Source organism: Chelmon rostratus, chromosome 13, assembly GCF_017976325.1.
Source record: "Chelmon rostratus isolate fCheRos1 chromosome 13, fCheRos1.pri, whole genome shotgun sequence".
Classification (NCBI taxonomy): Eukaryota; Metazoa; Chordata; class Actinopteri; order Chaetodontiformes; family Chaetodontidae; genus Chelmon; species Chelmon rostratus.
In genome coordinates this window covers 10608623-10622480 of record NC_055670.1, presented here as the reverse complement: position 1 = coordinate 10622480, position 13858 = coordinate 10608623, and the positions used below count along the sequence as shown (strand labels likewise).

The 13858-nt window shown below is 45.5% G+C and overlaps 1 protein-coding gene across 2 annotated transcripts in view; it reads left to right on the top strand.

Annotated features, from left to right (window-relative positions):
* gsk3ba (glycogen synthase kinase 3 beta, genome duplicate a) overlaps nt 1-13651 on the top strand; it is a 29565-nt gene extending 15914 nt beyond the window's left edge. The window contains exons 3-11 of one of the 2 annotated variants that reach the window (XM_041950316.1): nt 693-776; nt 6747-6857; nt 8288-8418; nt 9185-9291; nt 9530-9627; nt 9757-9864; nt 11032-11218; nt 11500-11598; nt 11734-13651. In XM_041950316.1, the coding sequence (XP_041806250.1) occupies nt 693-776; nt 6747-6857; nt 8288-8418; nt 9185-9291; nt 9530-9627; nt 9757-9864; nt 11032-11218; nt 11500-11598; nt 11734-11804 (996 nt within the window). In that variant the 3' untranslated portion in view covers nt 11805-13651. The remainder of the gene's footprint in view (nt 1-692; nt 777-6746; nt 6858-8287; nt 8419-9184; nt 9292-9529; nt 9628-9756; nt 9865-11031; nt 11219-11499; nt 11599-11733) is intronic. The other variant, XM_041950317.1, reaches the window with a different exon arrangement.
* Nucleotides 13652-13858: the final 207 nt, after the last annotated feature.

Here is a 13858-nt window from a genome sequence, read left to right as displayed (position 1 = left end):
CATTTCGTGCACTGACACACTGCATGTGAATATACAGTAGACTGAGTGCTCTACTCAGGCTCATTTTGTTCTTGCGACCTTATGAAAGCCTGCAGCTCGTCACCCTGCAGGCCCAAGATGATCCTCGCATTTTCTGCTGTATGTCTGAGTTGCCGTCTCATTTTGCTTTCTGTGGGCCTTTTTTCTGTATTTGTTGTTGCCTCTGATGAACAGGCAACATGCAACACAGTATACTTAACTGTGTCGTCACGTTTTAGCCCGTGGGATTTGTCCTTCTGTGAAGGAATGAATGTCAGTTTTTTCCATTTATTAGCATTCTTTTGCTGCTACCACATCCAATTTCCTCAAATGTTGATTCCCGACAAGCTGGCACATCGAGCTTGTGACAGTGATGTGGCCGACAACAAGATGATTGTCTGTCGAGGTGATTGGTGGCAAACGTGTTTTCTGTCATAAGACACAGAGGTTTTAAGTTGTTTTAGGCACTGTTCTGTATGGCTATAGAGCAAGTATGACTGGTGAATCATGCTAGTGACTTACAACTTCATCGACATTCACCCAGCACTTGTGTAAACTGTTTTGTGCTTTCAAGGCCTCCCATAGGTCCATAGACCCAATGCTTGAACCATGAGCATGATACATAAACGCAATGTGAAACTTAAATGTGTCGTCCGTGTCTTTGTTTTGTTTAGAACCGTGAGCTGCAGATCATGAGGAAGCTGGACCACTGCAACATAGTCCGCCTGCGCTACTTCTTCTACTCCAGCGGAGACAAGGTCAGTTGGCTGAATGTGCTGCTTTTTGGGCCGGTCCACATGTGCATTTTTTTCTCCTTTGTTCTTGAAAAACTATTCAGTCCACACAAGCACTGTAAAAAGAGTCCTTGTCCATATGAGAACGCAAAGACACAACAACACATACTATTCCTTTTGCCCTCAAAATACTGTATTTAACATATTATTCCACAGTTCCTTAACCATATTCAAGGACGGGCCAGAGAATACATACAGAAATCATGTGTTTCTATTATAATACGTTTCTTTTCTCTGCTGCAAGGTATGCAAGGTAACTGTTGACCAACTTGTCCTTGATAGAAGCACAAAGCAAGACATTATGGAAGGTTCAGCCAAGAAAAAAAACTATTGTACGCATGTGATCACTTCCTAATGTTATTCATTTGTTCAGGCCGAGCCTTTAAGTAGCTGCGCTGTGTGGGCTTGATTTGCTTACAGACTGCAGAGATCTAGAAATTCTTGTGTTTTTGAGATGAAATCAAAATATATTTCCAAATCACAAATTGTTCTCACTGTATATTCACATAATCAATCATATATGTCTATGACAGTTTTATCCAAAGCGCCTCGCAGTTCGCCTCTCATTCGCTCATCCACACACACTTCGATTACACTTCCACACATGGACAGGAGGAGACTTTTTAGAGTGACATAGTGATATAGCTCATACCATCCAATCAAATACCTGGGTTGAGTTGGCTCAGAGTAAAAAGTGGGGTGGAGGCCATTGTCCTCTCCTCTGTGTATTGTCACGTCTAACCAATGAATCCATTCTTTTGGCACACGTTTCGCCTGTTTAAATAGCCGTTAAATTCAAAAGAGGCAGGCCTACCTCTCTTTGCTCTGCCTGCGAGTGCTTGAAGAATATTTCTTCTGAGCACCGGCTTGTTCATCTTCAAGAGCACATTAAAGGTTCCCTGGGCTTGCAGTGTGTTTAAATGTGATTGAGCACTTGGCTTCAGTCAGAGGGGTAAAATAATTTAGCTTTCTCCCAAGTTCAAGACCTAGTGTAATGACTATTAATAATCACCATAGATATAGTGTCAGTTTTTATGTTGATTGTGTTGCCTTCTGAACCTGTCAGCCGTGCTGTCTCCCATCATATGTCTTCCTCCTGGCCTGCTGGGCCTTCAGTATATTCTTTAGTACAGAAGGTACAGTACACTGTGGCAGGGAAGTCCCTGTCTCCGAATGTGCCCGGCCTCGCTGTCTGTCTCTGTCGACTGTTGGGGGGGGGGGTGCTGGAGACTACGAGGCTGGACTATGTCATTTAACTAGCTGACAAACAGGCAGAGCTGCGTGTGTCAAATATAGATGCACATGAATCTGGCACACGTGCTGCTGGGCACCCATGACACTGCAGCGAGGAATGCTTCCATGCTGCACACTCACCGAGGCCAAGCAAAGCTGTGGGGGATTATAGGGGAGAGGTGATGGTGAGAGCGGGTGGGAGGAAGGACCACTGAGAAGCTGGGTAGGGGTATCGGTTAATTATAGACCCCCTCCCTGCTGTAAGCTCCACCTGGTTGCCACCTCTCGCCTCACGCCATGTGCTCGCTGACCTCCGGGAATCACAGCTAATTCTTGGTATACTGACACACTTGTCACAGCACCACCGACTCCACACTCCGCCAGCTTGATTTTTAATCACAGGGTTTCGTTATTTTGATAGCCCCCACCTTTTTGTTTGTATCTTTCATTGCTTTCACATTTACACCTTTTTAACCCCTCCCACCCCCACCCCCACCCGCGTTCCCTTTCATGTATCCATTTCTACCCCCCTCTTCCTCTTCTGCCTCACTGTCTCACTCCAGGCTAATTATGGTGACTGGCACCATGTTGTTGGTATGGGGATTGACCACCCATGGAGCTGGAGTGAGAGGGGCTAGTGAAGTAGGCAAATGTCACCTGGATAGGTCGGTTAGTGGATGGATGGAGAGTTGCAGACAAGTTGATAGATTGATGAGAGAAAAGAAAAGCGAGAGGGTGAGTCAGAGATGAGATTAGGTCAGGTCAGGTGTGTGGAGGGGCTGCTGGTGTCCTGGTGTGAGGGTTCGTGCTGGCCGCCGCTGTGAGCCAGGCTAAGACTGCTGCTGCAGCTGTAACCATCTGCATGCGCACAGGTCATCTTATGCAACTGCTGGCATGTGGCGTGCTTGACACACACAGTGTGCTTTTGCTTTTACCCTTTAACCACTTGTATAATACTGTTCAAACAGACGGCCTCTGGTCCAAACAGCGTAGGCAGGTAGGCAAATAGCGGTTTGACTTTTACCTCTTCAAAATATGCAGACGCGCAGATAATGCGTGTAAGACGTTCAGCTGACACGCAGTTGCCCTCAGCTGTGTGTATACACAAAGGCACACAATTGCTTTCAGGAACTTCACCTGAGTCTTTGACATGCAAACATACAAAACATCAACATTCCTGCCAGCACGATGTGGAGCTACAGGCTTCTCTTTCCCCAGTTGTGACTTCACAGACACAAAAATGTAGTTTATTCTCAAGGTGTGACACATTTCTTACATTGACATAAACCAGTGGGAGGCATGGCAGCATTATCCTGCAACAAAAAAGTGTTGTTGGGGACTCTCATCAAGTCCTGTGCACACAACAGACTACAATTGGACGCTTAATTATTTGCTGACTGAATAGCATGGCAATTTGATTAAATATACCTTTATTTAGAAATGCAACAACACAAAATAAAAGCTTTTAAGACTAGACTTTGACACAGGGCCAGAGAATCAGGTAATAATGCAGGCATTGCACCTTACTGTTGCAGATTTCTATAAAAACAATCTGTGCAACTTACTGACACACTTGGGTGCCCTGAGGCAGTTACACACTTTGCACAGTTGGTAGTCCAACTTTGAGTTGAGGAAGGAGGTGGCTCAGCTGTTTTTGGTCAGCCTTTGAGCAAAACTGACAATTTTCTGTATTTTCGTGATTGCTCCACTGAACCCTCGTATTTAGACTGGATAGTGGACAGCTGCCCCAGGACCCCAAACCCTAAAGGTTCATCACCAGCGTGTTCATGGGGCAAGGTTCCCCATTTTGTTAAAGGATATTACTATTACTATGGGAAACTGCAAATGATTGCATTCTGTGTTTATTTACGGTTTACACAGTTTCTCATCTTTTTTGGAATCAGGATTTACTCAAAGATCCTCCACCATATCCTGCCTGGGGCAGAATAGTATTCCAGATTAGTTGCACTGGTCGGTTTCTGTAGCTCTAGGCAAACATACTGAAGCTTCCATGTATAGTCTGCTTGTTGCACTTCACATGATGGTCACTTGAAGACGACTGGGTAGGGACAAAAGTGGTTGGGTGGCATCACAGCTTATTTTTGTCCCAGGGCCCATTAGCAGGTTAACCTGCCCCTCGCTATCCCGGTGTAGCTTTCTAGTGACCATTTTTCCAACCCACACGCACATGCGTCTGTGTTCCTGGATTTCACAGGTTCATCAATGCTGACTGTTGTGCATGTTTCTCTAATCATATGGATTTATGTATGCATTAATGTCAAGTGCTGACTCATGTATTGTGTCAAGTAGGATTGAGTGTACTCACATGTGACCAGGAAGCACAAATCCACATGCTAATATAAGCTACAGTTATGGAAACTGACATGCACACTGCCTATTACATACTGTTCAGGTCCCATCACTCCCCTCCCACTGGACACTGTAGCCTGGTGATTGATAGATTGCTGAGCCAGTTGTTCAGGTACAAGCCATTTTCTTAGCAAATTAGAGGCTGAATTATTTAGCCGGGAGTGAGCAAGGAGCCAATCAGATCCCCCTCCCTCTCCCTCCCCCAGCTAACCATCTGGGAACAAGCCAAGGAAGTGGCTTTGTGAGGCAGGAAGTGAGTCATCGCTGTTGCTAGGCTAAATATAGCTTTGGTGGCGCTACCAGGAGGCGGAGTGGGCCTTCTAGTCGTCACAAATGTTATCAATGGGAGTTAGGAGGGGAGGGCGATACCCGTGACAGACTAGTGTGTAAATGATGTCTGAGAGCTGCTCATCGTCACTGATATCTGCACCCGTTTGTGCTAGCCCGTCTCCCGGTCCTCTCGGCCCTGTATTTCACTCAATCGCCATATATGTGTCTAATTGAGTCAGAGAGAGCCGTCAGTACGAAGCAGGGCATTGAGCTGACAGAAGTGTACCACGCAGTCTGTCTGGGAGCTCTTCACACAGCACCAGCTCACTTTGCAGACCCGCAGCTCTGTCCACTGCTGGGCAGACCGTTAGCACCGCTAACAGACGGGGGAGAGGAGACAAGAGGACATGGATGCTCGCTCCCAGACGAGACAGGAGGGAGAGAATAATTTAGCTGATTTAAGTTGGAAGCCCTGCTGTATCACCCGCAGGCAGCATGTCTCACAGGCGTGCGTTTGATGGTTGGACAGTGGCCAACAGCACTGGTCACTGAAGCTATTACATGAGCCGCTGGTGCTGTCCAACTCTCTAGTGCTATCCTCTCAAACATTTAGTGAGCACGAAGCACATTGCGGTCCAGATATGTTTTTTATGTGCCAGTATGACTCAAAGCCAATTATCTGGTAATAGTGCGGTTATACAAAAGGGATGGGTTGCCATCAGCTTGAACCAGGGATGGCAGACAGATTCGTCATGTTGGGTCTACAGTAAACCGTTAATGACTGGATTAAAAATCGCTTCAACAGAACAATTATGGGAAAATTTGTGTGAAAAGCCCCAATGAAGTAGTGCAGGTGAGCTGTTTTAGGACAGTTGTGTAGGTAACATTTAACTCCTTCATGGATAAAGCTGTCAATATTTTATATTTTCTTATTGGTAACAGATTTACAAGTTCTGCTTGTGTATCAAAATCTTGATACTATGTGCCATAGGCCTCCATTGTTGTTCAGTGGGCGACATGTTTCTTCAATATGAACAGCATCATCAGCACACCAAACATGTATTCATCCACCGCTCAAAATAGTGCCCAACAAATGCAAATCTACAGTGCTCAGCTGTTTTAGCCTTTTTTATGAAACTATGTAAAAAGTACTACACACTGAGCAGGGAGGTCAGACAATACTGAGAGTTGGTTTAAGCCATTGTTGGTTTTGGTCACTTGATGGGATCTAGGGGCAGAAGATCAAACCTATAACAATGCCGTACTTATCCTTTGAATGCTGATGAGGTAAATGTATAAAAGCACTTATTCCGGTGATCAAATAGTGATTAGATTAGCCCAAAAAACTATTGTCTATAGATCCAACCTGCTGCTGTCCCATCACCCAGCCTCTTAAGCAGGCCAAAGTGCGTCTTCTGATGGCTCGACCGTTCCCCCTAACAAACCACCAGGGACAGACGGGCGTGTGAGTTATGAGTTACAAGCTATGAGTGTGATTCGCAGTCTTGACTTTTAGGCCTCAAACAATGGATTCACAAGAAACACCCGATGACTCAGTGCTTGCTAACTCTGGTAAGAATCAAAGGAAGTCCTAGAATAATTGGGTGGAGAAGCCTCAGATACAGCATCCTTTCAGGGACGGTGCGGGCTCCAGAGCAGAACGCGCACAAGCCCGCCCTCCAGCACAGGCCTCGTCCAACCAGGAAATGAGGAAATGATATCATTGTCTGCGGCCGCTGTTGGAGCACAGGCCGCTATGACGCACGGTTGTGTATTTCCTGCCCTCAGGGGATCCTGTACAATGGATCCCCAGTTAGACTGTGAGGACACATTAGTTTCATCAGCTCACAAACAGCCTCTGAGTGGAAGACATACCACGTACATATTGACATATTGGGAAGCTGGCATGTGCATGGATGTGTGCCTGTTTTTATTGTTAGGGATTGCAGCGATTTTCTGGTCACACTCTGCAATTTATAATATTTATATTTTAACTGCTCTCCTGATTTATGTTTGTGCATGTGTGACTTTGAATTTCTTGTTTTTGCTTCTCTCCAACAGAAAGATGAAGTGTATCTGAATTTGGTTCTGGATTACGTTCCTGAGACCGTCTACAGAGTGGCCAGACACTACAGCCGAGCCAAACAGACTCTGCCCATGGTTTACGTCAAGGTATGAAAGTGTGTATGTGTGCGTCTGTGTTTGTAACCACTGTGGCAAGAAGCTCCACTTCATTAACACAAGAGACCCAAGAAAGACCGTTTTTTGATCAAACTCCCACATAATGTGTATTCAGATTCAGAAAACATGAGCATTGGCTGTTTTTGCACATCACTTTTGCATGCAACTGCAGCGCATTTGTTGCATGCTTTCATCTGTAAATCCGTGTTGATGTGTCAAAGCACAATGACCAAAAAACAGATTTTTAAAAATGGTGTTTGAGATAAAATGCTGCGAGTACTCGACCGGTTATTATTTATTCTCATCCTGGACCCGGTGAGACCTGCTATCTGCTTTTATTTCCTAAAAAAAGCAAAAGTGGAAAACTCTTCTCAGTGCATTGACCTCTGTTCACATGGTTCAACTTCAATTAAATTGACATTATGTCCCCAGGCTCATCCACTCATTAGCAGCACTGCTTGTGGGTACATGAGGATGTACCGATTTCTGCTCAAACGGTCTGAGTTTCACCAACTTTGTAAAAATAAGCAGATTCTTGTTGCTTTACTGTAAGAAAAGATATTGTACAGATCTCAGATAAAGAATGCCACCGTATCATCATTTGAGCGAAGGTGTGACCAGATATTTTCACAGCACTGTATATTACCCATCTCTGCCTCTGATGTGATTTCTCTGCTCCACACTGTGTGAAACTTGTCCGTTTTGTTTCTCTGCATCAGATCAGTTGTTACTTTTCAAGTTATTTCTTGGCTGTGACACATTTGTGAGACAAGTGTGAGAATAATTTGCGACGGCAAAAAACTCATTGGACATGGCCCGTCTCCTCAGTCGAAATGATTTTCCTATCTCAGTGATATAATTGAAAAAAACACCTACAGTTAATTATTCCCACGGAGCAGAAGCACTCACAGTCACCTTTTTAACTACAGCACAGATATGAATATTCATTAACACAGGAAATGTGGGATGAGAAGACGTTGCGCACGTTGCCTCAATGTAAGAAGACAAAGACGCAATTTTTGTCACCTCACAAGAAAATCCGTACCTTGGTTGAGATGCATAGAGGAGTAACTGAATTATGTAAAGATGTTTTATAAATTCTGTGTGTTCTAGAAGAGACAAATGATAGCTAAACGCACGGTGCATTAACAACAAAAGAATCAATCTTTATATATTTAAATCCCTATTCACCATCCACTAAAATCAACAGTTTCTGATTGAATCTGAGGGGCGAAACAGTTTCAGAAACATCTTTCACTTTATCTGTAAGAGGTCTTGTTAACAAAGTTCAGGAGTCTGTTGATACTTGGTTGGGTTGAAATTGATTCTGAAGTGGCTGTTTCCAGACTTAGCCCCTGTAGTGGATGCTGAGCTTGCTGTTTGTATAGTCTTAATCTGTGTGTGTGTGTTTCTGCATGTAGTTGTACATGTACCAGCTGTTCAGGAGCCTGGCCTACATCCACTCGTTTGGGATCTGTCATCGGGACATCAAGCCCCAGAATCTGCTGCTGGATCCGGAGACCGCCGTGCTCAAGCTCTGCGACTTTGGCAGGTGAGACAGTTTTATGAAGTTTTGACGACGGTGGTCCATTTTGTCCCCTGCACTTGGGAATAGTTTGGACTTTTTGGGAAATAACACTTATTCACTCTTCCTGCAGAGAATATGAAGCTACAGCCAACAGCTGGTTAGCTTAGCTTAGCATAAGATCTGGAAACAGGGGAAAAGGCTAACTGGGCTTTGTCTGAAGGTAACAAAATCTGCCTACCAGCACTTAAAGCCCACTAATTAATTTAGGATTAAGTATCTTTTGTCTTCCTTGAGTCTGCAGAGACTCACTGCACCCAGACCCCCCCAACAACATGTTAATTAGTGAGCTTTGGAGGTGCTGAGAGGTGACTTTGTTTAGCTTTGGATAGAGCCAGGTTAGCTGTTTCCCTCAGTTTCCAGCATGTTAAGCTAAGCTAATCATCTCTTGCCTGTAGCTTCAAGTCCAGAGCACACATGAGGGTGGTATCGATCTTCTCTTCTAACACTCGGCAAGGAGGCGAAGATGCATGTTTCCCGAAATGCTGAACTATCTTCAAAGAGTTTAGCCCTTAAGCCTTGAGATTTGTGGATGCTCTAATGTGTTCGTCTGAAGAGTTTAAATGTTCCTTTAGATTTCCGTGAAGTGGTAGTGGGCAGTAATTTATTTTTATTTTACCCAGTACTCACTTGTGGAAATGCTTCCTTTCAGGTTCACATTTTGCTTCTTTTTGGCCAAAATGCCGCAGAGTGTGGCGAAGATAACAATGATGTGCTTTTATTTTGTGTGCAGTGCTAAGCAGCTGGTCCGCGGAGAGCCTAATGTGTCCTACATCTGCTCTCGCTACTATCGAGCCCCCGAGCTCATCTTTGGTGCGACTGACTACACCTCCAGCATAGGTAGGCTGGCTGCAGCTGTTAATGTCATCAGTTAACCCTTAATATGCACTTCAAAGCTTAACCTCAGCACCTAAATGGTTTTATTACGTGTTACTGATGATTTATTGGATTGGAAAGATTAACACGTACTGCTGCTCATCCAGGCTGTGCATTTGTAGCATGAGTCCAGTGGATTATGGTCATCTCTGCCCCCCTTTTACTTGTGTCTGACTTTTTTCTGACCTGCCTTTTACTTTAGATGTGTGGTCAGCCGGCTGCGTGCTGGCAGAGCTGTTGCTAGGACAACCAATCTTCCCCGGCGACAGCGGAGTGGATCAGCTGGTTGAAATTATCAAGGTAATGCCCTGGGTGACCCACAAGGTGTGAAAGTCTTCATATTCGATACTGAGGGGCCTTAAAAATGAACAGGAATTCAAGTTTAAGACGTAACGTCGTGTCCTGTTCTTTCGCCCCTGTTCTTCCCAGGTTCTCGGCACCCCAACCCGAGAGCAGATCCGTGAGATGAACCCCAACTACACCGAGTTCAAATTTCCCCAGATTAAGGCACACCCTTGGACTAAGGTGAGTCAACAGGTACAAGAGCTTTTTTACTTCTCTAAGATCCACCCCTACATTATCTCTTGTCTCTTGCCACAGCCATCCAACCTCATCACACCTGCCCATCAGAGCTGCATGAGGCCTTAACAGCCCCTCACCTGCTCTGAGCCTTTTTTACAGCCCATGAAGCATTACCAATTCAATGAAAGGCTACAGGCTTACACATTTGTCATAAAGCTCCCCTCTTGAGTTGAGTTTTCTTTGTCCGGTTGCACATGAAGCATTCTGAATGTGCCATCAATTAATCTGAGCAGTGTTTATCCATGCAACATGGCTGCTTTGTTTTCTTGTCAAATGTGATTTTGCTCCTTCTTCAACAGCCTTGATAAAGCGAAGGTAGCAACTGTCACATTCAGGCTGTTGGTGCTGAGTTGGCTGCCTGTGGATACATGAAGTCTTGTCAAATCCCACTTCTTAAACTAAAAATGTGTGTCAACCTAACGTTACATGTGCTCCGATTCTTTTTTTTTTTTTTTTTTTTTTTTTACATATCAGAGTTTAAATGCAGCTAAGAATAAATACATTGCATTTATTTTCGCCAATGCTTTTGGCTGGCTGAACATGTTTTTAGGGTTGGTTGACTATGTTGAACCTGTGCCATGTCAATTACAGCACAGCGTCAAACTGACTGAGGAGTCCACCCTGCTCAGTCAGTCCTCTTCTCTGCCTCGTCTGTCAGTATGCTCAACCTGACTTGAACTATTTATGTACATGTTTGAAGTCGTAGTGAAAATGAAACAGGTGGGAAATAGTAAAGGGACATTCTTCCTGGCCTCCCCTCTGGAGTCCCACCTGTAGCTCTTGCATTGGACAGAGTCATCCAATCAGCAGGCAGCAGCATGTCCTCTGCTGGCCTCTCTGGCGCCCTGCTGTGGTCGGTCTCTGCAACTGCATCCAATCACCACTACTACAGCTGTGTTGTAGCAATCAAATACATTCACTTTCATTGACTCATACCTCTACATACAAACACTTCCATTTGACAGAGTACAGTAGGTTTCATAAAATCAGTTTGGAGGACAGAAGTTCATTATGTGTGTGTGTTTTAACGACTGGAATGTCTTCTATCATTTGACAACACTGGAGAGTTGACATCATGTGATGACTGCTGACGTCCGTTCTTTGTGTCTAATTGCTGTTCAGGTGTTCCGGCCGCGCACGCCTCCGGAGGCCATCGCCCTGTGCTCTCGCCTGCTGGAGTACACGCCCACGGCCCGCCTCACCCCTCTAGAGGCCTGCGCGCACTCCTTCTTTGACGAGCTGCGCGACCCCAACGTCAAACTGCCCAACGGGAGAGAGAAGCCCTCGCTCTTCAATTTCACCACCCAGGGTAAGCAGGCATGAGCGTCACTCTAAGCAGAAAGCGTTAGCGTGTGCTCAGAGTTTGGATTGCAAATATAATCGCGAAAAAAGATTCAGCCTTTTTTCTATGAACGTGTTCTCATGCTAGATTTAGATTTTTTGGAATTCTTGCCTCGGTTAATGGTGCATGTCACCTGTGGGAAGTTTCCGTTTGTGGCTGACGTGTATTGTAATCTCTGCCTGCTGCCCATCCAGGAGTCGGAGGAAACTGTAAAAACACGACCTGAGAACTTGCTCTTTTTCTTTCAGAGTTATCCAGTAATCCCTCTTTGGCCTCCATACTCATCCCTGCACACGCCCGCAGTCAGGCCGCCGCCTCTACCCCAACCAACGCCTCTGCCACCACAGGTTAGAGCCACGCTTCCTCCGACAGACACTTCATTTGTGTAGCTCAAAGCTAGTGCTGGTTGTCAATATATTATAAGTTCTGTAGATTTTAACTGCCTTTTACAGTAAATGACCATCTCCTCTTCACATCCATAGATGGCAGCAGCACAGAGCGAGGTCCCAGCACCACCACCGCCTCTGCCTCGGCCTCCAACTCCACCTCCTGAGCCCACAGACCACCCGCCCTGCCCCGGCCTCAGCCCCAGCCCACGGCCCCTCCATTGCCCCGGCCAGGGGGTGAGCTCCGCTCAGCTCTGCTCTGCTGTGCCCTGCTCTCCACCCTGACAGCAGTGGAGCGATGCTGACGCAGTCCGGGTTCAACAGCTAGCCAACAGCCCCATGCCACGACCACAAACCAAGCATCCCCAATCTGCCTCTTTTATCCCTGACTGGCCCCTCATTCAGCTGTTTGAACTCTCCTCCATCCTCCGTCAAAGACATCTCTCCGTGCCCTTTCAGCGGGGGAAGCGAGGCGCAGGGCCAGAGGTGTTGTCGACTGTACTATTGATAAAAGTACACTGTACATGTATACACAATGCTAGCCTGCTAATGTTTGTAAGAGGACAATCTGTAGAAAAAGTCCTAAGCTGTTCCCTTTGGCCCTCCTCTCCCTACCTGGCCTCCTTCCTCTGTCCACCTCCACATTGTCCCATTTATCCGCAACCTCATCCTTCGACCTCCGACCCCTGCGTCCCCTGGCCGACACCCCCTCCCCCGCCCCTCCCCTTCGGTTCCTCCTGTAGTGCATGGCCTGAGTATGGTTAGGATCACCCGGGGTTCACCCCACCCTCTCACTTCTCACCTCCACTTCTGCAGACAAGGCATGAGGCTCACGCACGGGTATACACACACACACACACACACACACACTCATAAACACACACACACACACGCACATCCTCACACACATGGATGCATGATGATCATGATGTATGTGGAACGGAGCGGTCCACCTGCGGGGCTAACGTTTGGACAGGTTGTGTTTTGTTTCTTTGCCTGGGGTTGTTTTTAAATGGTTAGCAAGCTGTTTTACTCGACCTTGTTTTTAATTTTTGGTTTGTTTTGTACTCCTGGGCAGATGTTTTTGGATTGCCATGTGCGATGGATGTGACATGTATCCGGTCCTGTGTGCTTGTATAATATATACATACAATACAAAACAAACATGCATACATACACAGTTTATATATTACTTTTCCTTATGTATAAAAAGTATATATAGATATTATGTATATTAACTACAATGGTTCAGAAATCATTTATGGTGAGCTCATATCTGGCAGAGCAGTGGCAATATTTGCTGCTGCCTAAAGACAATAGATTTAGGTAAGGTGGTGTCTTTTTTTTGGTTTTGTTTTGCTGGAGTGTGGTTAGATTCCAGCAGTCACTTCCCTGTTCTCCTGTGTCGTCTGTATTAAGGCTGTAGATGGATTTTAGGGCATTGCTCTATTCCCTGTCTTTGTACCGACCCTGTCTGTAACAGCGTTCCCGTGGCAGTGCAGTGTCCAGACAAACAACCCCCCCCCCTGTCGAGCCCTTTCTCTCTCTGTCCCCGTGGAGAATTCAACATGTTTCTCAACCCTTCTCTGCCCTCGACTCCTCGAGAAGTCCCGGCCGGTGGTGTCTGGCTCACCGCGGACCGCCTCATGCGTTGTGACCACTGACTAGCGTTCGTTCCTCCTCCGCCTGCAGCACATAGAGCCACTCGGTACAGTCTGTCGAAGCGTCTTATTTACAGAGAATACTCACTACATTTTAAAGTTTAAAAAAAAAGAAAAAGAGAAGAAAAAGCAGAATGTGTATATACAGTATAAATGCTCCTCACCAAAATTCTGACTCGTATGACTTGTATGTTGTTTTTTATGTTGTTACGTTGATTATTTTTTCCATGTTGTGTTCAAGGTATGTATATATGCAGACCCATGTACTGTTTATGAGCAAAAACAAAGATGACAAAGGGTAGGGAAAGAAATGAAAAAGATAAAAAAAAAAAAAAACAGAATCAGGGCAGAACTGATGTTGTTTATGGATATTGTAGATGATGATGATGATGATCAGCTTTATCCAGCCATATGTTCAATCTTACCTGTACAGTACAGTAGATGACAGCTGTATTATTGTAACAAGAACTAGTCATGTATAGTGTAACTATAGTTTGGAGTGCCTTTGCTTTCATACACCTTCGCCTTGCCCCCCCCCCCAGCCCTCCTCACCCAGCCCC